Source organism: Notolepis coatsorum (genome assembly GCF_963971535.1).
Source record: "Notolepis coatsorum genome assembly, chromosome: 18".
In the NCBI taxonomy this organism is placed as follows: domain Eukaryota; kingdom Metazoa; phylum Chordata; class Actinopteri; order Aulopiformes; family Paralepididae; genus Notolepis; species Notolepis coatsorum.
This window is the reverse complement of record NC_140182.1, coordinates 37724443-37748467: the sequence shown is the minus strand read 5'-3', so window position 1 is coordinate 37748467 and position 24025 is coordinate 37724443. Positions and strand designations below refer to the sequence as shown.

General features: G+C 46.4%; 1 protein-coding gene across 1 annotated transcript in view; it reads left to right on the top strand.

Annotated features, from left to right (window-relative positions):
- The window catches only part of cecr2 (CECR2 histone acetyl-lysine reader), a gene marked incomplete at its 5' end in the record, with an annotated part of 141413 nt that overhangs the window by 106001 nt on the left and 11387 nt on the right, over positions 1-24025 (top strand). Inside the window, 9 exons of the mRNA XM_084335160.1 lie at positions 4567-4717; positions 5964-6093; positions 6235-6272; positions 6374-6465; positions 10196-10322; positions 12132-12511; positions 12872-13012; positions 13721-14501; positions 18731-20951. Of these exons, the coding sequence (XP_084191286.1) occupies positions 4567-4717; positions 5964-6093; positions 6235-6272; positions 6374-6465; positions 10196-10322; positions 12132-12511; positions 12872-13012; positions 13721-14501; positions 18731-20951 (4061 nt within the window). The remainder of the gene's footprint in view (positions 1-4566; positions 4718-5963; positions 6094-6234; positions 6273-6373; positions 6466-10195; positions 10323-12131; positions 12512-12871; positions 13013-13720; positions 14502-18730; positions 20952-24025) is intronic.

Below are 24025 nucleotides of genomic sequence, written 5' to 3'. Positions count from 1 at the left end.
ATCGCTAAAGTACCGAACAGTTAAGCAGTATCGATAAGAGTAGTAGTATCGATAAAATCCTAACGATACCCATCCCTCCTGGATATATAGTATAACTGTAGATTGTATAGTAGTGTACAGAAGACCCAGTGCCTCATCCGTAGCTAACATTGTATTGCACTATCGCAGGACCTTAGCATGTCTTTTACCATGCTTTTGTAAACTGTATACCTGTTATGTCTTGTTCTTATTACTTGTATTATTATTTTTTATCCACTTTTTCTCCCATCCCAATTTCGTATTATCCAATTCTTCCCTCCCCTGTCTTGAACGTTGCTAGACTATGCCTCCCACTGGTCGGTTGTAGTGAGGACAGAAGCCTTGCATCACGTGTCCCCTCCGGTACACGAGGAGGTAGCCTGTCGCATCTTTTCACCGCAGCAGCTCGAACTCTGTGGCGAGGAGTAACGCGTGGGAGGCTCACGCTGCCCCCGCTACTTCTTGCTTCCGCCGCACCGGCAACGTCCAATCCCCACCCACCGGCTTTCCCACCCTCGTAACACTTGCCAATTGTGTTAGTATGAACGACCGGCCAGCCGGTAGCAACGCCGAGAGCTGGGCTCGAACCCAGCGTCTCCTGCGTTAGAGGCGAGCACCTTGCCCACTGCGCCCTCTTATTACTTGTATTATTGCACAAATGTCTTCTTATTCATTTTTATTACTTGTATTATTGCACAATCACTGCGGGCATGACCTCCCGCATTTCACTGTATGCTTGTATGCCGTGACAAATAAAACTCTTGACTTGACTTGTTAGCCACATCAAGGACAGCACAGGGGAGGGGCCAGGAGAACCACTCAGAAAAGGTTGAAGTAGAGCGGGCATGGTTAGATGTTGTAGGTCGGACAGAAGGCGGCATGAAGCGGATCCATGGCACCAGTGGTGCTCATATCCAGTATGAGGTAGAACAGTCACTTCAATCTGTATATCAACACACGCTCAGAGAGACAGGGACAGGAGTTAGAAAATCTCCCATGTCGGCAATAAGCTAAGTTGTTTGGAGTGCAATGTGCAAATCACCCTCTCCACCCCTGACTTGGGCTCCGAACTCTTGTCATCATTGCCATGCGGTTGTTGTTAAATCATTGTCTCTTTTCATCTCAAGGGACAGGCTTGCATTGGATTATCGAACATTTGTTTGACAGCCCTAGTCCATTTCATTGCCAAATCTGTAAACTAATTACTTTTATCTGGGTGGTATGGTATACATATGGTATGCATTCTTTTTGCAACAAAACATGATAATTTGGTTAGTATTGTTATCAAGTGTAAATGTGGTGTGGGGACTGTTTTCCGATAGTAATGTGTGTTGGTCTGGTGATAATTGATCTGCTTTATCTCTCAGGGCTTGGTATTGGCATCAATTCTATTCTATTCGGCTTGATGGAGCTGGTTTCAGGGAACCAGCACTTGTCATTATTGTCAAAAGGTGTGATTATGTCAATTGAGTTTCCGAAGTAGTTCAGCAGAAACTCAGCACTAAGTGAAACTAGAGACGTAAGGCGAAAAACTCAGCGTTGAGGCAAACTACATTTACATTTATATTTACATTTAGTCATTTAGCTGACTCTTTTATCCAAAGCAACTTACAAGTTCTGTACGACAAGTTATCAGGAAGGGCACAACTCTATCAGTTGAGTAACAATGTTACTCTGAGACGAGTAGTGAAACTTTGTTAAAGCAAACGAGACGAGTAGTGAAACTGTTAAAGCAAACTTGAGACGTCAGGCGGAAACTCGGCATTAAGGCAAACTAGAGACGAGTAGTGAAACTGTGTTAAATCAAACTAGAAACCAGTAGGGAAACTCTGTGTTAAAGCAAACTAGAGACGTCAGGTGAAAACTCAGCATTAAGGCAAACTAGAGACGAGTAGTGAAACTGTGGTAAATCAAACTAGAAACCAGTAGGGAAACTCTGTGTTAAGGCAAACTAGAGACGTCAGGCGAAAACTCAGCATTAAGGCAAACTAGAGACGAGTAGTGAAACTGTGGTAAATCAAACTAGAAACCAGTAGGGAAACTCTGTGTTAAGGCAAACTAGAGACGTCAGGCGAAAACTCAGCGGAAATCTTCACGCATTCACTGAAAGAAGTCATGGATTAAAAGTAGGGATGCCCCGATCGATCGGCCAGCGATCGGTATCGGCCGATATTCAGTATAAATATGAGATCGGTGAATTCCCATAATGCTTTATTTTCGACGATTGTGAAAACCGATCGAAGACACGCGCAAAAAACATGATCCAATGCTCAGCGGAGTTCTCACTCGCTGACTTCTCTCTCAGGCACACAGCTGCTGCTGCTGCCGCGCACTGCCCCTCCTCCTCCTCCCCCTCCCAGACCCGTCATGTCAACAAGCTCCGGCAATAGTCTAGTGCAGTCTTTTTTTTTTATCCACTTTTTCTCTCATCCCAATTTCATATTATCCAATTCAACCCTCCCCTGTCACGAACGCTGTTTCTTGCCTCCCACAAGCCGGCTGCAATGTGGACTAAGTCATACATAGCACAAGTCCCCTCCGGTACTTGAGGTAACAGCAGTTGCATCTTTTCACCTGCGCAGCTCGATCTCTCAGTGGCGAGGAGTAACACGTGGGAGGCTCACGCTGCCCCCGACACTTCCTGATTCTACTGCGCAGGCGCACCAACCGACCTCTAGGAGTCGCTGTCCACAACGCCCGATCCCCACCCATCAGTTTCCCACCCCCTAATACGGCCAATGTGTATTAGTATGAACGACCAGCTAAACTGAAAGCAATGTGGAGCGCTGGGCTCGAACAGGCAAGCCCAGCGTCTCCGTCATTCGTGGTGAGCGCCTTGCCCACTACGCCACGTAGCCGCCTTGGTCACCAACCTTTTTAAGCCCAAGATCACTTATTTTTTTTGGTGAAGGCAAGATCTACCTATTGAAGCGTTGAGAGAAAAAGACAGCCAAGATTGTACTTTAAACTAAATTACTTTTATTTGCCTGTATTCTAATTACATGCAATGCTTTGGTCCAACATTAAAACGTCAAAGTAGAACTGTAATATGCACTTTCTCAGTCAGTGCTAAGTGCAGTCATCTTATGCAGCATCACTTTTCACATCAAAACAAAAGTAGAACTGTAATGTGGACTTTCTCATATTATTAACATTGACAAACATATTTACAATTAGCATTTTATAAAGTAGAACTGTAATGTGTACTTTCTCAGGCAGTGCTAAGTGCAGCATCACTTTTCACATCAAAACAAAAGTAGAACTGTAATGTGGACTTTCTCAGTCAGTGCTAAGTGCAGTCAGTGCTAAGTGCAGCATCACTTTTCACATCAAAACAAAAGTAGAACTGTAATGTGGACTTTCTCATATTATTAACATTGACAAACATATTTACAATTAGCATTTTATAAAGTAGCACTGTAATGTGTACTTTCTCAGTCAGTGCTAAGTGCAGTCAGTGCTAAGTGCAGCATCACTTTTCACATCAAAACAAAAGTAGAACTGTAATGTGGACTCTCAGGGAAAGATCTAAAAAAAAATATATATATATATATATATATATATTTTTTTTTTCTCTGGGAAAGATCTACAGGGAAAGTCTCAAAGATCGACCAGTCGATCGCGATCGACGGGTTGGTGACCACTGGTCTAGTGCATGAGACCTCCGTGCGCTAACGTTAGGTACCTAGCTAACGTTACTGTTTAAACAAAATGACCCAGTCAACTATTCACTTTTAGTTTAATACATGAGGCATTGTCTAACGTTATCTAGCTGGCTAGCTACTGATAGCTCCTGATATCAACAAATGCTCCAGCAATAGTCGAGTGCATGAGACCTCCGTTAGCTAGGTAGCTAACGTTAGCTCACGTTAGCTCACTGTTTAAACTAAATTACCCAGTAAACTAAATAGTTCACTTTAGTTTAATACATGAGCCGTTGTCTAACGTTATCTAGCCGGCTAGCAGTAGCTACAGATAGCTCCTGATATCAATGTCTTATAACATAATTGACATTATTCGTTTTTGCAGCTGTTGGCTAATTAGCTATCATGCTTCATAACTGAACACTGCAAACATCTTATATGTTTCAGACCCTGTTAGTCAAGTTGAACTATCGCTCTGACTGGGGTCGCTGAGGGCTGAATGTGATTTGACCAAAGCAGAGTATACACGTCACAGACAGTGGAGCTGTTTGCAGATAGCGAGCATTTTGACTTGTTGCGTGGTGGTGATGTCTCGCAGATAATACAACTACAAGTATAATTATATAATATATATTTTATAAAAAAATTATTATATATATATATATATATATTTTTTTTTTTTATAAAACCAAAAACGATCTGTATCAGCCGATATGGCTCATAGACTATCGGTATCGGTGGCAAAAAACGTGATCGGGGCATCCCTAATTAAAAGATCAGTCTCAGGATCGAATGAAACAATTCAATATAATCCCCCCCCCCCCTGATATTTTTACCCTAATTTCTGTTAATGTTCAGATATGGGAGAGACAGTGGACTGATGTGTGTGTGTCTGTGTGTCCAGGACACGTTGGACGCCATAGCGGAGGTGGAGAAGAGGAAGGATGAGGATCTGGACAGGCATGTCCTGCTGGCGGAGCACCGTCGGGAGGAGGAGAGGCTCCTGCAGGAGGAGCGACAGATGGGGGAGATGGACAGGATCAAAGCTGTAGAAGGTAAGTGGTGCATTCAGATCAGGTATGCACCTCAAACCCTGCCCTCTTTTCTTGATCCTCCAATCGGATCCTCCAGAAAAATCAAGTCTCATTGCTTTGATTTCTGACATTCTGTTGGGGGAAATACTGGGGTATTGGGGGAAATTCTGCGAGACCCTATTTCAGCCTGGTATGGTCCCGGTATCCAACCCCAGCATCCGGGGTCAGCGGCAGCGCACGCGTTTCTAAGTCCTTTATATAACACAGGCGTCCCATCCCAGTTTTTAAAGTCAAGTGCAGAGCACTGCAGTAAGTCAAACAACTCTGTCAGCGGCAGGCATGGGGGCTTTAGTGATCCTCCAGGCTCAGCGATCAAGGGCAGAATGACTTCTGAAGGACACCCCCCCCCCCCCTCCCCATATCACAGCCACTCTCTCCACATCTCTCCTTATCTCTCCTCATCTCTCCACATCTCTCCACATCTCTCCACATCTCTCCACATCTCTCCACATCTCTCCACATCTCTCCACATCTCTCCACATCTCTCCCGTTGTTCCGGTGTGGCTCTTTACTGCCGGAGGATTCTGCCGCGGTGCAGCGGCGCTCGGCCCCGGCCCTGTGATTTATGTGGTGTGCGCGGGGGCCGTGAGAGGGACTGTTCAGGGCTTTTAATCACCGGATCCCCTTCTCCTCCTCTCTCTCCCTCTGATGTCATCTGTCAGGGGTTAATGAACTGATGACTGCGCTTCAGTGGAGAAGCCTCATTAATGTATTATAGATGAACAGCAGGACGCGGACTTCTCTCTGGGTGGATCGCATATGTGGAATCCTCTCTGAAACATCTTTAATCTGCACAGCAGGGTGCTGGCAGCCCACACCGCCTTTCATGTTGAAAGATAAAGCGCTGATATATACACATATACTTATATATTTATATATATATATATATATGAGCTCTCCCTCGCTCTCTGTTCTGTTCCGTGTCTTTTGATCAGCTATGCCTGGGAAAAGACGGGTGATGAATGGCTCCCCATCCGCAGATCTGAGCTGCCGCAGTCTCTGGTGGTACAGGCCTGCTTTCTATTGACTCTGCTCTCAGCACATGGTCGGGATGGGCAACAGGTGCCCTTCCAACAGTCCTAACTTCAGCGCAGTGGAATCTAAATAAAAACGTTTGTTTCCAACGTCTGCAGGGTTTTGTTTATTGGTTCTTTCATTTTCCCCCCCTTATATCTAATTGGTCCCTCTGTTCATCATCTCCCTACAGAGCGAGCGAAGAGGAGGAAGTTGCGAGAGGAGAGGGCCTGGCTGCTGTCTCAAGGGAAAGAACTGCCTCCTGAACTGCTGAATCTGGAGCCCCACTCCCCCATCCGTAGAGCACGCAGGACTAAAGTGTTGTGAGTATCGTCTTCTCCTCCTGTACCGGTTTTCTCGGTTTCTTTCCAACAGCTCACACCAGTGTTTCTACTTCCACGGTTAATTAGCATGACTTTATGCATAACGCTTGTTCCCTCTCCCCCGCCCCCCTCCCCCTGCAGCTATGAAATCGATGATGATTACACCGCTTTGTACAAAGGTAAGGTGCCCTTCTTTCATAATTAGGCTATGTATTAAGTGGTAATCAAAACTTATAGCCTCCTTCTGATCTAAACCCACACCGGTCTCTCTTCCATGCAGTGTTGGAGGTCTTAAAGGTCCATAAAGACGCCTGGCCCTTCCTGGAGCCCGTGGATGACTCCTACGCTCCCAACTATCACGAGATCATTCAGGTACGAGCCAACGCCCTGGCCGGGGAGTAGTACTTACATCAGTTGTTAGCACAATAGCTTAGCACAAATTAACATATGGACCACTAGCCTAGATGTTGGCCAAAAACACCTCTCCTGGAGTTTTAAGCTAGGCTAGTAGTCCGTATCCACTTCATTTGTGTTAAATTAGGCTAGCTTAAGGGCGGCTGGGTGGCGCAGCGGACATTGCGCTCGTCACCAACGCAAGAGACACCGGGTTCGACTTCGGCTGTCTGCGTTACCTCCGGCTTGGGCCAGTCATACTAACTCAATTGGCAGTTAGCGGGTGGAAGTCGATGGGTGGTAATCTGGACGTTGTGGACAGCGACTCCTACAGGTCGGTTGGGGACACCTGCACAGCAGAGACAGGAAATGGCGGGGGTAGTGTGAGCCTCCCACACGTTACACACCTCGCCAATGAGAGTCCGCGCTGGCAGGTGAAAAGATGTGACAGGCTGCCTCCTCGTGTATCGGAGGGGACACGTGATGCAAGGCTTCTATCCTCCCTACAACCGGCCAGTGGGGCAGGGCCGGATTAACGACCGGGCCGTTTGGGCCGCGGCCCGTGGGCCTCTAGTGACGAGGGGCCTCCCAAAAAAATTTAATGTTTACTTTTTTTTTAATTATTATTATTTTGGAGATCGATGTCATACTGTGACACTGAAATGAACAAATATTTCATCAACAAAAATATACAGTACGTCACACCCCGTGCCTCTCCCTGCCGTCTGCAAGTGGTTAATCTTGAGTTTCCAACCCCCCAGTAAGCCAACCATGGATAAATCCAAAAAAAGGAAAGCCTGAGGAAAATAGAGGGTTTAATTCAGCGTGGACAGATTAATTTGCTTTCACGACTAACAATGCAGCCTGTAACCTATACCTGATATGTGGTGCGAAATTTGCGAACAACGATTACTGTCATTTTGATTACTGTAGTTTGCCTGGTATGTAGCCTTGGTTATACAACGGCATGCAAATTTCTCAATTCTGATTGGCTGAAACAGTCCATTTACACGTATGTATTGCGAACAGTCCACGCTTGCTGGCCCAGGACCCGCCCACAACCGAATCACATCACATCAATCCGCCCGATCACAAGATGGCGGACAATAATCTTTAACAATGATAGCGTCCTAACGACTAAATATGAAGCGATTCTGTCACAGCGAATGTCTTAGTCCTTTAAACAATGTTGGATGATGTAATTGATGGGTCATGAGTCAATACAGAACAAAAGAAAAATCGCTGATTGATTGATTAATTTGTGATATTTTTTTCAATTTCTTTTTCCTTCCCTCTGACTGTCAGCGCTGGCTCTAGTCTCCACCCACCGCCACACACCCCCACACACCCCCACACACACACACACACACACATACACACACACACACACACACACACACACACACACACACACACACACACACACACACACACACACACACACTCCTGTCTGCAACGCGGGGGATAGTCAGACTGAGAGAGAGCTGGGTGCTGCGCTGTTCTAAGTGAGCATGGCCTATTGAGTTGATTGATTGATTGATTGCTAATTTTATTACTGTACGCTTGGTTTCCAACTGGTTAAGTTTAGGCCCTCTACAGTAGGTTTAAAAAATAAATAAAAAAATAGGGCAAAGAAAACTTTTTAATTTGTTTTACCTACTTTCTATAGAAGCATCTAAGAATGAAGTTCTATAGAAAGTAGGTCTGCATCCCCTTAACACATTCAGCGCCACGCCTGGTTTTCCATTTTACCGCTTGAATGCCACCATCGGCGCCAATGTTAACGTTAATATCGCCTAATCTATGTTTTAAATTATGGCTATGTGTCTAATCTGCCCATCGCATTATCAAAGACTATTTTCCAGTCAGTGCTGTGAAGGCAGATTGTTTTTTTATCGCGTCGTTGCCGTTTCAGAGCAGTTAGAAAAGCCCCCGTTTTGATATAAAAAACGCTCATTCTGGAGCATTCTATGAAAATCGTCTTTTAGTGGAATATTCCACAACGTTGATATTCGTCGGCCTTTTTATGAATCGTTTTCAAATAAACGCTAGATGATCAATATTATACGTGCACGCACACACATTACGGCCGCGCACGGATAATCGCCTCGTTGATTTCCTCTCTGACTTTTACAGTGAAACCGAAAGAAGACATTTCACAAAACAGCCTATATCTTCATCAAACTTACTCTGATTATCCTACCACTGATAACATAGAGTCCTTACCTGACATCAGATGGTATCCAACTGGTATATTCCAATTCCTGATCACCATTCGAAAAAATCGATACGTGTATGGATCCAATGCGATACAGTAGAACTCCATGATCCGCGGGGATCTGAGGCTCCAGAATGAACTCTAGTAACCCCGGCTGGATCAGTGAACTGGAAAATGTGGAGTACCGGATTTTTTTCCCCATTCATTTTCATTGAGTCCATTCCAAAATCACTTATGTCATCTGGGAGACGACAGGGGGCGCTTTTTTCCACAGTGATCGTCGGCGCCCCTCGGCTATACTCGGGTAGGCTCGGGTGATGCAATAATTTTTCAGATCGCAAAAAAAAAAAAAAATAAAAAAAAATACGAGAAATCTCGTGAGTGGCTAGCAACCACCTATAAAAAAACACGAGAAATCTCGTGAGTGGCACTGAAAGAGTTAACAATTGTGTGTATTGAGCCGTACTGTATTGTACCCATTCTGCATCTGGTAATAGAATTTTCAATCAATCATTCCAATAATACACAGTTGGATGTGTTAGTTGGTTGGATGCACTTCCGAGCTGCTTCCACATGGAGGCAAATTGTCTTTTTTGTAGTTGTGGGAACTACTTTTTCTGGCGGATGGTTTTTTCAATAAATCTTCGATTAATGTGTGTTTATTGTATAGCAATAAGGTTGGATGAATGTGGCAGTTGTATAAAAGCTTTACACCACTTGCAGTCGTGATTTGTGAACAATAAACCACCCCTAGGCATGGTTTATTGTTCACAAACCACTCCTGCGCGTGATGTAATGCTTAATTAGTGGCTGCCCCACCAATGTTTTACATATAAAAACGCCACTGTGCGTGCGTGCACGTGTATGTGTGTGGGGGCCTCCACAAGAGTCTGGCCCAGAGGCCTCTGAATTCTTAATCTGGCCTTGCAGTGGGGGGCATATGCGAGCAACGTTCAAGACGGGAGGGGAGAATTGGCACAGTGGAATTGGGATGGGAGAAAAAATAGAAAAAAATAGGAGAAAAACTGGATAACAAAAAAATTAGGCTAGCTTGCAGCCGGATAGCTTTCTACTGAACACACAGAAGAGAGGAACCTGGTATCTATCTTCTCGTCTGACTTTGGAGAAGATGGTAAGTGCATTTTTCTATAATGTTGGCATGTTCCTTTAAGGGGGGGGGTCTGTGTCCAAATGACATGGAGGAGTTAGTCCAAACTGCCACTCCAAACTGTTACTCCAAGCTGCAAACTTGAGCAACAAAAATGCAAAACACCAAACTACACGGCCAGTACATTGCTGTTGTGAATCGTGAAACAAAATTGTGCATAAACTGTGCCGTTTCAGGTTCCAATCTGTTACTGAAGTGTTTCTACATCACCACATGTATTCATCCTCTTCTCCTCAACAAGAGTTTGTCGGTGTCTTTTTGTGCAAATCATTAACTGTATGATGTTTGTAATCGGTGGTGGATTCTCTGTTTGTGCTGCTCAGACTCCTATGGACCTGTCCACCATAGAGAAGAAGCTGAACGAGGGCGACTACATCGCCAAGGAGGAGTTTGTCACCGACGTGAAGCTCATCTTTGAGAACTGCATGGAGTATAATGGAGAGGACAGTGGTAAATAAGCACCCGTCGCATCTCCATCTTCAAATTAGAGATGGGCATCGATTTTCCAATATTCCCATAGTCATTCAAAAAATCAAATAGTTTATTTGAATATCGTTTTGTTGCAAGAAATATATTTCCCCTTGTTTTTACCTACACTGTGTAGTCACTGTAGTGTATTGAGAAGGACCCCTATTCACTGTTACACCGCTGAGCGGCATGCTGAGTACAGATAGGTAGCTAGCCAGGTAGCATAACAGCTGGGAGAACAGACTTTTTTTTCCCCCCGACTAGTATCGAATAGCAATTGTTTTTGCCCATCCCTACTTCAAACCCCCTCCCCCAAAACAACCTCCCCTTCCCAAAGGGAACAAAAAACGAAAACACTTTTTGGTGTACATTTGGACTTTATATATGACATCAAAATCAATTTCAGAGAGTGCATGTTCTTTGGGAATGGGGTGTGGGAGAGGGAGAGGGCTGGACCGGTGCTGTGCTGGGGCTGTGCTGGGGCCAGGCCAGGGCAGTCCTGACAGTGATTAATGGGGAGTGATTGAGCTGTGCTCCAGTGCTCTGGGGGCTCCAGGCCCTGCAGTGCCAGAGAGACATTCCAGCCTCTAAGCCCCCTGTCTGGAGCCATCCAGCCGTCTGAATGCACTCCCCAGGGATGAGGGAGGGAGAGGAGGGTAGGAGAGGTTGGGAGGGTGGGGAGGTGGAGGGGGGAGGGGGTGGAGGAGAAGGAGCAGGGGTCAACTGACGCCCTCTGACCTGGTCAGCCGGCCAACGCTGGCCTGAGAACAGAGGAGTGAGTGTGATTCTGTGTGCGCATGGCATGCAGATGGATCGTGTGTGTGTGTGTGTGTGAGAGAGAGAGTGAGGGAGGGAGGGTTTGCAGGAGAATGTGTATGTGTGGGGGGAGTGTTTGTATGTGTGTGACACACAGAAGAAATGCTTGTTTGTTTGAGGGTGTAGGGCCTGTCTTGCATCCATCCTTTCATGTATGTGTGCGTGTTTGTTGGATGGATGTGGGACATCTTGGTGGTTGTTTCTTTTTTACAGTTGTGTACTGTATGCTTCACATGTGAACTAGCCTGGGCGTCCGTGGTGTGTGTTTACCCAGAGTACACCATCATGGTGCTGTGTGTGTTTACCCAGAGTACACCGTCATGGTACTGTGTGTGTTTACCCAGAGTACACCGTCATGGTACTGTGTGTGTTTACCCAGAGTACACCGTCATGGTCCTGTGTGTTTACCCAGAGTACACCGTCATGGTGCTGTGTGTTTACCCAGAGTACACCGTCACGGTGCTGTGTGTTTACCCAGAGTACACAGTCATGGTGCTGTGTGTTTACCCAGAGTACACCATGGTGCTGTGTGTTTACCCAGAGTACACCGTCATGGTACTGTGTGTTTACCCAGAGTACACAGTCATGGTGCTGTGTGTTTACCCAGAGTACACCGTCATGGTTTGTGTGTTTACCCAGAGTACACCATCATGCTGTGTGTTTACCCAGAGTACACCGTCATGGTACTGTGTGTGTTTACCCAGAGTACACCGTCATGGTACTGTGTGTTTACCCAGAGTACACCGTCATGGTGCTGTGTGTTTACCCAGAGTACACCGTCATGATTTGTGTGTTTACCCAGAGTACACCATCATGCTGTGTGTTTACCCAGAGTACACCGTCATGGTGCTGTGTGTTTACCCAGAGTACACTGTCATTGTTTGTGTGTTTACCCAGAGTACACCGTCATGGTTTGGTTTGTGTGTGTTTACCCAGAGTACACCGTCATGGTTTGGTTTGTGTGTGTTTACCCAGAGTACACCGTCATGGCGGAGTCCCTGGAGAGGTGTTTCAGCCGAGCGCTGATCAAGCACTTCCCCTCGGAGGACTGTGACACGGACGAGGAGTTCCACGTCAGCACGGAGGACAAGGAGCGCAAGGAGAAGAAGAGGAGCCGCGGCAGCCGGCAGCAGGGCCCCGAGAGCCTGCTGAGGGCCACGGAGCACGCCCAGCGCAAGCGGCCCTCCCAGGGGGGCAAGGGCAGCACCCCCAAGGAGGAGGAGGGTAACAGGGCAGAGCAGGCGCCCGCTCCCCCGCACTGGGCCAACGGGCCTCCTCACCCCCGTGGCCTGCCCCCCGGCCAGCAGCACCTCCATGGGGGAGACATGAGGAGCTTGTACCACCCAGGAAACCAGGTAGCTACAGGAACTCTTATTCCAGCCACAACAGCCTCAGTCCGCAGAAGGGCTGAGATACTAATGGCTCTTCCCTTTCCATGGTTGAGAACAAATTGCTAAATTCTATTTTGTGTGATTTTGACAAATGAAAAATTATTGAATACAGAAACTCTTGCTCCTTGACTGAAATGCCAAATCAAGTTGGAGAAAAATGTAACGAGTCAAATCCTGATCATTATTATTATTATTTTATTCGTATTATTTATTATTATTATTATTATTATTATTATATATATATATATATATATATATATAATGTATATATAATTCTCACAACTTGCAACGTGACACTGAACTATGCTGCTGAAATCTTCTCAGTTCCATGGTCCCCACGGCCCTCCCATGTATGCCCAGAGAATGGCCATGGACCCCCGCTTCAGCTACCCCAGTCAGGGGGCTCACATACCCAGGCATGGGGACCCCAACCTGCATCGTATGCCTCACAACTACAACATGCAGGTACAGAAAGCATCCAGTACTGTAATACACCATGTCAGGAAGATGTATCTGTGATGTGAACAGGCTCTACCTCGCATCCCCCTGCATATAATCCTTTTTACACATCTAGATACTATATCTATATCTGTAGATACTATATCTGTACACATCTGTAGATACTATATCTATATCTGTAGATAATATATCTATCTGTACACATCTGTTGATACTATATCTATATCTGTAGATAGTAGATACCATATCTATATCTGTACATACTATATATATATCTGTACACATCTGTAGATGGATACTATATCTATATCTGTACACATCTGTAAATACTATATCTATAACTGTACATATCTGTAGATACTATATCTATATCTGTAGATACTGTATGTATATCTGTACATAATCTGTAGATACTATATCTATATATCTGTAGATACTATATCTGTACATATCTGTATATCTGTACATACATCTGATTAGCTCTATTACTCAGTAGTACTCATTTACATATTTTATATCCAGTTTAATCATTTGTATATTACTATTGCACTTTACTGTCACATTTGCACTCTGGTTGGATGCCAAACCTCTTTTCATTGTATCGTATTTGTGCTGTTTGATGACGATACATTTGAATCTAATCTAATCATATGTTTGCATGACATAACACTATTATATTGCTGATCTATTCTGATATAATGTCTTTGATTCCAGCATCACATGAGCGATGGCCACCACATGGCTCCCAGATACCAGCTGGGTCCCGACCCTCGCCACCTCCAGCCTCAGCACCAGCAGCAGCACCCCTACATGGGTCCCACCCACGGCCCCTCTCTGGGGCCTCGCCCCGTGGCCCTCCAGTCCGGACCCCCTCCCGAAGGCAGCATGTACCCGTCTCACCAGCGGCCCGAGGGTCACATGGGCAACCGCTACCCGGGCCCCGAAGGGCCGCCCCGGCACAGCTACCCCAGCTTCCGCCCTCCTATGATGGGCATGCACAACATGTGGCCCGGCATGAGCCACCAGGGCCAGGAGAGGAGCATGCAGGACCCCAACATGGTGAACCACCACTACAGTCACGGAGGAGTACCGCCCCCCATGGGGCACAAACCCTGGCCGGAGCAGGCCGCCGGCTACCCCCACCCTCCTCCGCCCAACGCCCAGTACCGGATGCCCGTGGCCATTGGCTCCCCCCGCCCCTCCGCGCCCCACCCAGACTCCTCCGGCAGGCCCCGCCTGGCTTCCATGCTGGAGAGCCCAGAGATGCTGGCCTTGCAGCAGCTGTCGGCCTCCTCCAGACCCCCCACCGGGGCCCCTCGTCAGCACATGGGCAACTTTCCCCAGCCGCAGCCCGGGCCCCCGCCGGGAGCTGGCAGCGCCCCAGCTCACCCCTCTCAACAGCAAGCCCCTCCTCCTGACGTTCAGCTGCTGCGTCCTGCCAGAGACAATGGGCCAGACAGCCAGCCTGCCCAGCAGACAGACACGTGGCCCAAAGGTAGCCCTTCTCCCTGTGCCGCACACAAGGAAATCCCAATGCAAATTACATTTTGTCACTAACTAACATTCACTTCTACAGTGCAGTGTTTAATTGTGTTAATCAACAACCCCTATCCCTCCCACACACCCCCCCCCCTTTTCATCCTCTGCTCCTTGCAGTTTGATTTTAATTATCCTTCACAGTACGTGGTGAAGCTGAATATTCATTAGACTGGTGAAGTGTCTCGCTGGTTGCTTTGAGAGCAGAACAGAGATATGACATGTCATCTGTGTAGCTGCTGTAGCCAATCCTCAGATGTGTTCAGATCTTGTGTCTTTTTAGCATAATTTGCTTGGTGTGATGTTCTGTTATAAATTTTCTGAGCACGGACCCCTTTGTTCCTTTAATCCCCTTGGGGGAATTCAGCTGTCATAGCAGCATGGGGGGGGGGGGGTACATGTAGGATAGGTAATAATAATAGAACAAAGTGCAAGTAGTAATCATGATAGTGATAACAGTAGTGAGTGGCAGGATTCAATCAGACAGTAGTAATAGTGATGATTGTGTACATGGTCCAAACCCTAGTAACACACACATAGTTAAGACACACATAGTCTTAACAGTGTTTATTATTAAGAGTCAGATAGTTTCAGTTTAGATTTTATTTGAACAGGGACAGCACATTAATGAACAAATGTAAATGTGTGAGACAGTGTTAAGCAAATTTTCAACTGTTTGCCCTGGGCCTGGTGTTAAAAATCAGCTAAAAAAGAAAGCATAATATATATGGCATACAGTTCATTAACACTTTCAGTGCCACCAGGGGGCGCACGACTTAGTGCTTGAATGCCACCATCGGCGCCAATATTAACGTTAATATCGCCTAATCTATGTTTTAAATTATGGCTGTGTCTAATCTGCCCGTCGCTTATCAAAGAATCATTTTCCAGTCAGTGTTGTCAAGGCAGATTGGTTTTTTATCGCTTCATTTCCGTTTGAGAGCATTTTGAAAAGCACCCTTTTTTAGGTGAAAAACAGCCCATTCTGTGATTATCGCCTTTTACTGGAATATTCCAGAACGTTGATATTTGTCGGCCTATTTATGAATCGTTTTCAAATAAACGCTAGATGATCAATAGTATACGTGCACGCACGCACGTTCGAGGCGCGCGCTGATAATGGCTGCTTTCATTTCCTCATGGATTTTACAGTGAAACAGCTGGAGCACATATCACAAAAAAGCTATATCTTCATGAAAACGAGTCTGATTATCCTAACACTGATAACATAGATTCCTTACCTGACATCAGATGGTATCCAACTGGTATATTCCAATTCAGATCACCATTAGAAAAAATCGATAAGTGTATAGATCTAACGTGTATACAGTAGAACTCATGATCCGCGGGGCTCAGAGCCCCCTGAATGAACTCTGGTACTCCGGCTGCATGGGTGAGAAGTGAAATGTGGACTGGAATATTTTTTTTCCCCCATCCATTTTCATTGAGTCCATTCCAAAAGGGTGATTTACCATCTGGGAGACGATAGGGGGCGCTTTTTTCACATCTGATCGCCGGCGGCCCTTGGGTAGGCTAGGGTAGGCTCGCGTGATGCAATATGATTTCAGATCGAAAAAAATTATAATAATAATAATTCTGAGAAATCTTGTGAGTGGCTTTCAACGTAACTATCGTAAACACGAGATTAGCCGTGAGTGGCTCTCAAAGTGTTAAGAACGGGTAAAAAAACATCATGCAAAATATGTATAGCAGACATGTACAGACAATGTACAAACAATGATACGACATATTAGGTACATATGATCATACATGTACATGTGGGCAAGCAAGCAGACAGGGTTAGGATGATGACATTGAAGTACAGTGTTGCTGCTTCAATGTTCAGACAGTTTCTGATGTATCGGAAGTTGGATAGATTGAATTTGACTGTTTTTGACCAGTTTTTAAAATTTGAGGTTGCAATCTAGGATGATTCCAATATATTTACATTCGGTCATTGTTTGGAGCTTCTCTCCAGCAGCAAAAACATCTGGATCAGGTTTATTAGATGGTCTTTTTTTCGAAGAACATACAGATGGTCTTCTCTGCATTCAGGTGGAGGCAACAGTCAGTGAGCCATTGAACTACCTGCATCATGGTTGTGTTAAGTACTCTTGCCGCTTCTGCTTTGTTTTTGGCATGTACATAAATGACTGTCGTCTGTGTACATCTGGACTAGGGAGCCAGAGCAGACAGAAGGCAGTCATTTTTGTACAGGCTGAACATGAGGGGGCCCAGGATTGAACCCTGTGGCACACCCACATCGTATTCCAGGGGGGGAGATAGATCACCATTTATTTTGACACATTGTGTCCTACCCTCAAGATAAGATCTCATCCATTTTAAGGCATGAGATGAAAAATTAAACCTGGATAGCTTAGTGATGAGCACATCATGGCTGATGGTATCAAAGGCCTTTTTCAGGTCTAAAAACACTGCTCCAATCACGCCTCCCTTGTCCATCTTCGCTTTTACCGTCTCTAAGGCAGAGGTTACACCTTTCGTATCATCTTCGTATTGTTTTCTTATGCGTCACACTTTCGTTTTTTTTCCGTTTTTGTCAGCCGAGCACACTGATGTAGTACACTGCCAAAGCAGTAGGTGGCAGTAGGTGGCAAACATGAAGGCAATTTCAACCAATCAGAACGAATGTGCCAATACACTTCCTGGTGGAAGCTCCAGCAAAGAAAATGTCAATAAGGCAGGCGCCTATGCCGCGCCACCATCTTGCTTGCTCACTCAATGCAGCAATTCTTTTTTCAGCAAAGCCTAATAAAAGTGCAATAAACAAAACGGATACATTCACTGTGTGTTCTGCCTGTCATTTGTTGATGAAACAAAACTAACATCAACACAAGTGACCACCAAGAGCGGATAGTTTAGTCTAAAAAACGATCGGTAGCATTGTTAGCTGCATGCTAACGTCAATGGAGTATGCCATTATAACAATATAGCATTGTGGCTAGAAGCTAACGTTAGCTCACGCTACTTAGCCAGCACGAAACTGATGATATCGCGAGCTATCAGTAGTTAGATAACATTAGAGACAACGCTGTGTGTATTAAACAAAGGTGAATAGATGACTGGGCCATTTTGTTTAATGCTTGTTAAGTTGAAAGAGGAACTCTGAGCTAACAGGGTCTGAATCCTGATAGCTCACGTTAGCCAGCTGCTCATGCAATCGGTAATGCTAGCAGAATGAATGGATGTAAACTTTATTTAACATATTGCATATGGGTACAATACAATACGGCTCAATACAAACAATTGTTAAGGGAATGCAGACTGTTGTAGCTTGGACTGGGGTCCTTATAACAATAACTTGACAACACATGGTAGCTGAAGCTATTTGGGACACAGAGCTCTGTCCCAAACACACACACTGTTGTCACCGGAAAGGCACGCAGATGGTATCTACTGCGCATGGGCGTTTTCGCAACAACTGCTCCGTGCTGACTACACGCTGTTGTCGACTCGTTTTTTTTGCGTATCTCCAAACGCAAACACAATTTTGCGTTTCAGCCGTATCCACAAAAAAACGCCAAAAAACGCATTTCTGTGTAGATAGGACATGAAACGTCGTCAAAAACGTATAAAAAAACGCCAGGAATACACTAGTCTAACCATAGCCTAAGAAGAAGCAGTTTGCGGTTTCGGTGGAATGATTGGCTCTGAACCCAAACTGCATGGGGTGAAGTGGATAGTGGCTGTTGTTCAGATGGGTAATTAGTTGTTCAGCTATACTCTTCTCAGCAATCTTTGAGACTATGGGGAGGATGCTGATGGGTCTGTAGTTGCTAACCTCATTTACACTTCCTAACTTAAAAAGATAGTCCTAACCTAACTGTTTATTATTAAGAGTCAGATAGTCCTAACAGTGTTTATTAAGTGTCAGATAGTCCTAACAGTGTTTATTATTAAGAGTCAGGTAGTCCTAACAGTGTTTATTATTAATAGTCAGACAGTCCTCCTTAAGATGTATATGTAATATAGATAAAGTTTTTACTTGGGAAAAAAAGATCCTGACAATATGGTGACTCTAGTATTGTGATAATATGGCATAGCTATTCCCACCGGCTAGTGCAGTCTGATGCTGGCAGTGAGCTACGGTACATTTATACCAGTGTTAATCCTGTGAGTGTTAATCCTCACTGCTCACCACAATTCCCCACACTTCTGTCTCAACAGGTTCCACATCAGATGCCAGAGCGGCTGCTAACAACAACCACAATGACCAAACGTCACCGCCCTCCATCCTGTCCGTCCAAGAGCGCCCCTCCGCCCCCAGCCCCTCGGAGCGCCCCGGCGGGCCGGCCGGGGGAATGCGAAGTCCCCCGCTTCCTAACTGGGGCAGATCCCAGGAGCGTCCGTCTGGACCGCGACTCCCACAGAGCTCAACAGAGAACCACAACCAAGAGGGGGGGGGTAGGGGACAATCTGCCAGCCAGGCTCCCCCTCAACCCACTAACCCCACTGCCGTCTCCACACACCAAGGTCGCTCCAGACCCCAGACCCCTCAGCGCCAGCAGAACGGCCCTCAGCACAATGTTCAGAGTCCCCCTCATCCACAGAGCGCTCATCCAATGCCTGAGAGCACTCCACCTCAGATTACTTATCAGCAAAGTATACAGCAACACCAACAGAATGACCCACAACAACAGCAGCAGCAGCATCAAATAGGTCACAATGCTCCTCCACAACATCCCTCACAGAACTCTTCTCAACAGATTACCCAGAACTCTCAGCAACACAACTCTCAGAATCTCCCTTCTCCCCAGCGGGGTCCTCCACAGTCCAGCCCCATGCGTGGCATGCCACAAGGGTTCCAGCCAGCCCCTCTCAGCTCTCTGCCGCCCAGCCACCCTACCCCCCAGCCCAGCCCGGCTGACCTCAGGGACCAGAGGCCCAACGAGCCTACCACCAGGCTGGAACAGAGGCCCAGCGAGCCTACCACCAGGCTGGACCACGGGGACCAGAGGCCCAGCGAGCCTACCACCAGGCTGGACCTCAGGGACCAGAGGCCCAGCGAGCCTACCACCAGGCTGGACCAGAGGCCCAGTGAGCCTACCACCAGGCTGGACCTCAGGGACCAGAGGCCCAGCGAGCCTACCACCAGGCTGGACCTCAGCGACCAGAGGCCCAGCGAGCCTACCACCAGGCCGGACCACGGGGACCAGAGGCCCAGTGAGCCTACCACCAGCTCTGAACCTCCGCAGCACAACGCCATGAAGTCTGCGCCTCCCAATGGTCTTTATAAACAGCAGGCCTTCAGCCCCAGGCCCCAGCAGACGCAGCAGGCTGCTGGTAACCAGGCCACGCTGTTGCCGCGGGGGCCGTCGTCCAGCCACAACCCTGCCATGCCTCCTCTCTCTCAGGGCCAGGAGGACGGAGCCGTGGCCCACTACAACATGGGCAGCCCCCAGGCGCACTATGGCCAGCAGCACATGGGCCGCCCCGTGCCTCCGTCCGCCCACCACCCATACCCCAACCAGGCCATGAACCCCGCCCACTACCCCGCCTACCACCAGCAGGGCGGTGCCGCCTTCCCCTATCACATGGCAGGCCAGCAACACCCTCAGGCTCACCCCAACATGTTCCCTCAACCTCAGTTCCAGCAGCACCACTACTATGCCCAGCACCACCCGCAGGGCCAGGCCAACAGCAGAGGCGGGTACCCCTCGGAAGAGTGGCACAGGTCTCAGTACCAGCCTCACCAACCCATGCCCCCCAACGCCTACCTTCCTGCCGCAAGCGCCAGTGTCAACGGCCGGCTCAAAGAGAGCAGCATGTCACCGCTGGGCTCCGAGGGCTCCAGTGCTGGCAGTCTAGTGTCTCCTGGCCCTGTGTCTGAGCCCCACGCTACAGGCCCCAGAGAGGGCAGGGCTGAGCGCAGGGAGGCGCCCAGTGGCAGTGGTGGTGACAGTGGTGGTGGAGCCAGCCCGGTGAAACAAGCTCGGGTAGAGGAGGACTCTGAGCGACCAGACAGCCCCAAAGAGATCCTGGACCTCGACAGCCACAACGCTGCTGCTCGTCGCCGTAGTAACCAGCCACTTCAACAACACCCACCCGCTTCCGCTGCGCACATGGCGTCCAGGTTCATGTACGACCCGCACGCCCTGCACCCCGGGATGCAGCAGGGCGGGGTCCCTCCGCCCCACATGATGTCTCGCGCTGGGGGAGGAGGCGGTGGGACACCCTACCCGGGCCAGCCCTACCCCAGCTCAGGACACTACACTCCTCAGAGACCCCACCCACACCTGATGGAGGCCCTGCAAAGACCCCAGCAACTGCCGTACTCCCCCGGCCAGACGCGCATGCCCATGTACAGACATCCTCAGCCTGGGGGACACTTCCACGGCATGATGATCCAGCAGAGAGGCCTGTCTCCTGACCACTTCCTGCACCCAGGGTAAAGCTCCATCACCCGTATGTTACAGTATCTCTTGTGTGTGATAGTCTGGTGTTTCATGGCACAGATGCCAAATATGATTCTTATTAGCCGTCGGCCGGTCCAAGCAGCAAAGCACAGTGAACTTGATTTGCATGATGGTGGATTAGTCTAGTTTTGAGTTATGCTGAAGTTGTTGTTCATCTTATTAGTTTAACATTAGTGTTTTCAAGTGTTTCCTTGGTGCAAAGCCATGCCAAAGGAACGCTGGTATCCCCAATCTCTGCTGTGCTCAACCAGATGGTATGAGGTTGGGTGCAAAATACCATAGGCCAGAAAACAAATCTCGGGTAACCTGCCAGGCCAAAATGAGGGTTCCTATGGGTTTCCCTAATTAAAGTTACCTGCTGGTCACTTCATTTTTGCATGGCCAGTCACCTGCAAATGCAGTCACGTGTCAGATTGTGTACCTCAGGTTGAGGAAAACCATTATGCAAACAGTGCTGGGATTATAAACATTGCACTTTACTAACGATCAACTGAATATTGAACTTTTGCACCACCGGCTCGATCAAAGTAGTGTAATAACCATGGGAGTGTATTAATAACCAAGCCAGTGTAATAACTAAGCCAACAACGTCATTCCACGTATTTACGTTACTTTGCATCCATTTGGAGAGCATTTGTTTTCTGGCCTGTGGTATTTTCACCCAACCTCATACTATGCGGTTGAGCACTGTAAAAGTTGGGTCTACTGTACCAGCGAGCCTAAAGGATGCTTAGAGGCTTGTTATATTTTACCCAGAAGGCTTTTGGACACTTGTTATTTAGTTTGGGCTTGTTATTAGGGGTCCAAGCACAGTGCTGGAAACCTGTCGCATAGATCTTCACTCCGGCCATTTTGAAGTGTGAAAACAGGGCAAAGATGGGTGCAACTGATAACTATTAATTATGGATTTGCTTGATTTTAGGTGTGCCAGTGAGCCAGCATTGATGATACTATTGACCGTTATCACTGACTACTGTACACCTATATCAAGCACACCCATAATTAATGTTAGCTGCACCTGTTTGCCCTGCTGTTGACATGTGAAAAAGATCTATCAGTGTTCCAGATTTGGGAGATCTGGGCCACAGCTGACCATTTGAGAAATGTTACACAACCAAGGTGCTCAGCCCACATGAGCTCAACAATACACCATACATACAGCTGCACTGGTTTACAACATAAACATGAATACTCTTAACTCATACAAAGTCTGGTCTAGTTCTCATGTTTAGCAAACAAAAGTTCACTGCTACAGAGAAAGTTCCCTTTCTAAAACACAGTTCAAGTTGATAAATGCAATCAGAATGCTATGCTAACTGATAGGGCTGTCTTAAATACTTCGAAGCTTCGTTCGATGGCACAAGCTTCGAACATAAAAAAAAAATAGAGAAAAAAAAGAAAAAAAATCAAAAATGTTTTTACTTCGATTTGTGTGTGTGTGCGCGCATGGGGCCATTGGGTGGGGCCGGGGGACAAATACACTGGAGGAAAGTAACCCAGCTCAGCACTGCCCAAATTATATCATCACTATTGCCTGTTTGAAGGATATCATCCTCAAACGCATATACACCTACATGCCTTGTAGAATTCCACACATAAGAAAGAAAGATATTGGGATGAATAAACAAAATAGGAAATAAAATGTAGAAATGCATGCAATACATAAATAAATATGAATCTCCATATATGAAATAGAACATTTAGATAAGGTGCTACTGAGATGTTTTGGTGAGTTCTTTGTTTTTTTGTGGAAGTAGCCCTTCTTAAAAATGCATGAACATTCACTGATAATTGGTCTGTAGTGGAGTCTACAAGGTCTACATTGCCGGACCATGTAGAATCCGGACCTTGTAGACTGACATAATTCTGTGCATAGTTTAGTCTACACAGGCCATATTTCAAATAATCAAAATCTTACTTCATTCATCTTAAACATTCTTGATTTGGGGGATTGGTAGTTCCCATGAAATCTGAAGTTGTTCAAACAACAACAGCGATCCACCTTGAATTAAATCACACAGCTGAGTGAAACCTTGTTGGCTGCGTCAGTCACGAAAGGGGCTACTTAATTCATTAATCCAATCCACTTTATTTATAGAGCACATTTAAAAACGACAGTTTACCAAAGTGCTGTACAAGTCCCACAACATTTTTCTCTCTCGAAGCTTCGAATTAAAATCGAAGCTCGGCCCCGAAGCTTCGATTGCCAAAAAAAGCTTCGAAGGTCAGCCCTACTAACTGACATCATTCTGATTCTATAACAGGCTTACAATAAGGACAAACATACAAATGAATTGGCTTTAAATGATAATCTGCTAATCTGCTATTATGCTATGCTGATATGCTACATTTGACAACTGAACGTTCATGACCTCAAGAGAAGAAACCTATGTTTACGGTGAACCCACAACCTTTCCTCTAGTGCCACCGTCTGGCCAAGCTTTCAGTTTTCAAATGAGTGCATCTCCTGACCCATTAGTCGTAGTCGGAGAATCTGCTGTGAACATTCATGACCCCTAGAGGAACAACCCTATTGACATTTTCTCTAGCGCCACCATCAGGCCAAACTGACAACAAGACATCTTGATCTTTCCTCTACTGGCAGCATAATGCCATAATGCCAATGACATAGTGCTTAACTCATTGACCGCCACGCTGTTTTCCCATCTCAATGGCGCCACCGTTATTGACCATTTCGTCGTCTTACCCCAAAACTGCGATCGTTACCAAAAGCATGTTTTAGGTCCGGTAAAATACGACACTGTGATTGATACAAAAGCATGTTTTAGGTAAAAAATAAATACCAGCAGGTTACCTAAAATAGACCGTACCTCAGTCAGAAGGTACTCCAAAATGATTAAATCCCAGTCTTCCCATGTACGAACATGTACGAAACGGATTGTTTTTTCATTGGTACATTTCCGTTTTATACCGTTTTGAATAAGAGTATAGTTTGAGATGTCTAGTAATTCCAGAGAAATTCCACGATAATAGCTCTTTAGTGGAATACACAAAACACGTTGTAATTATTTTTTTTGTATCCACT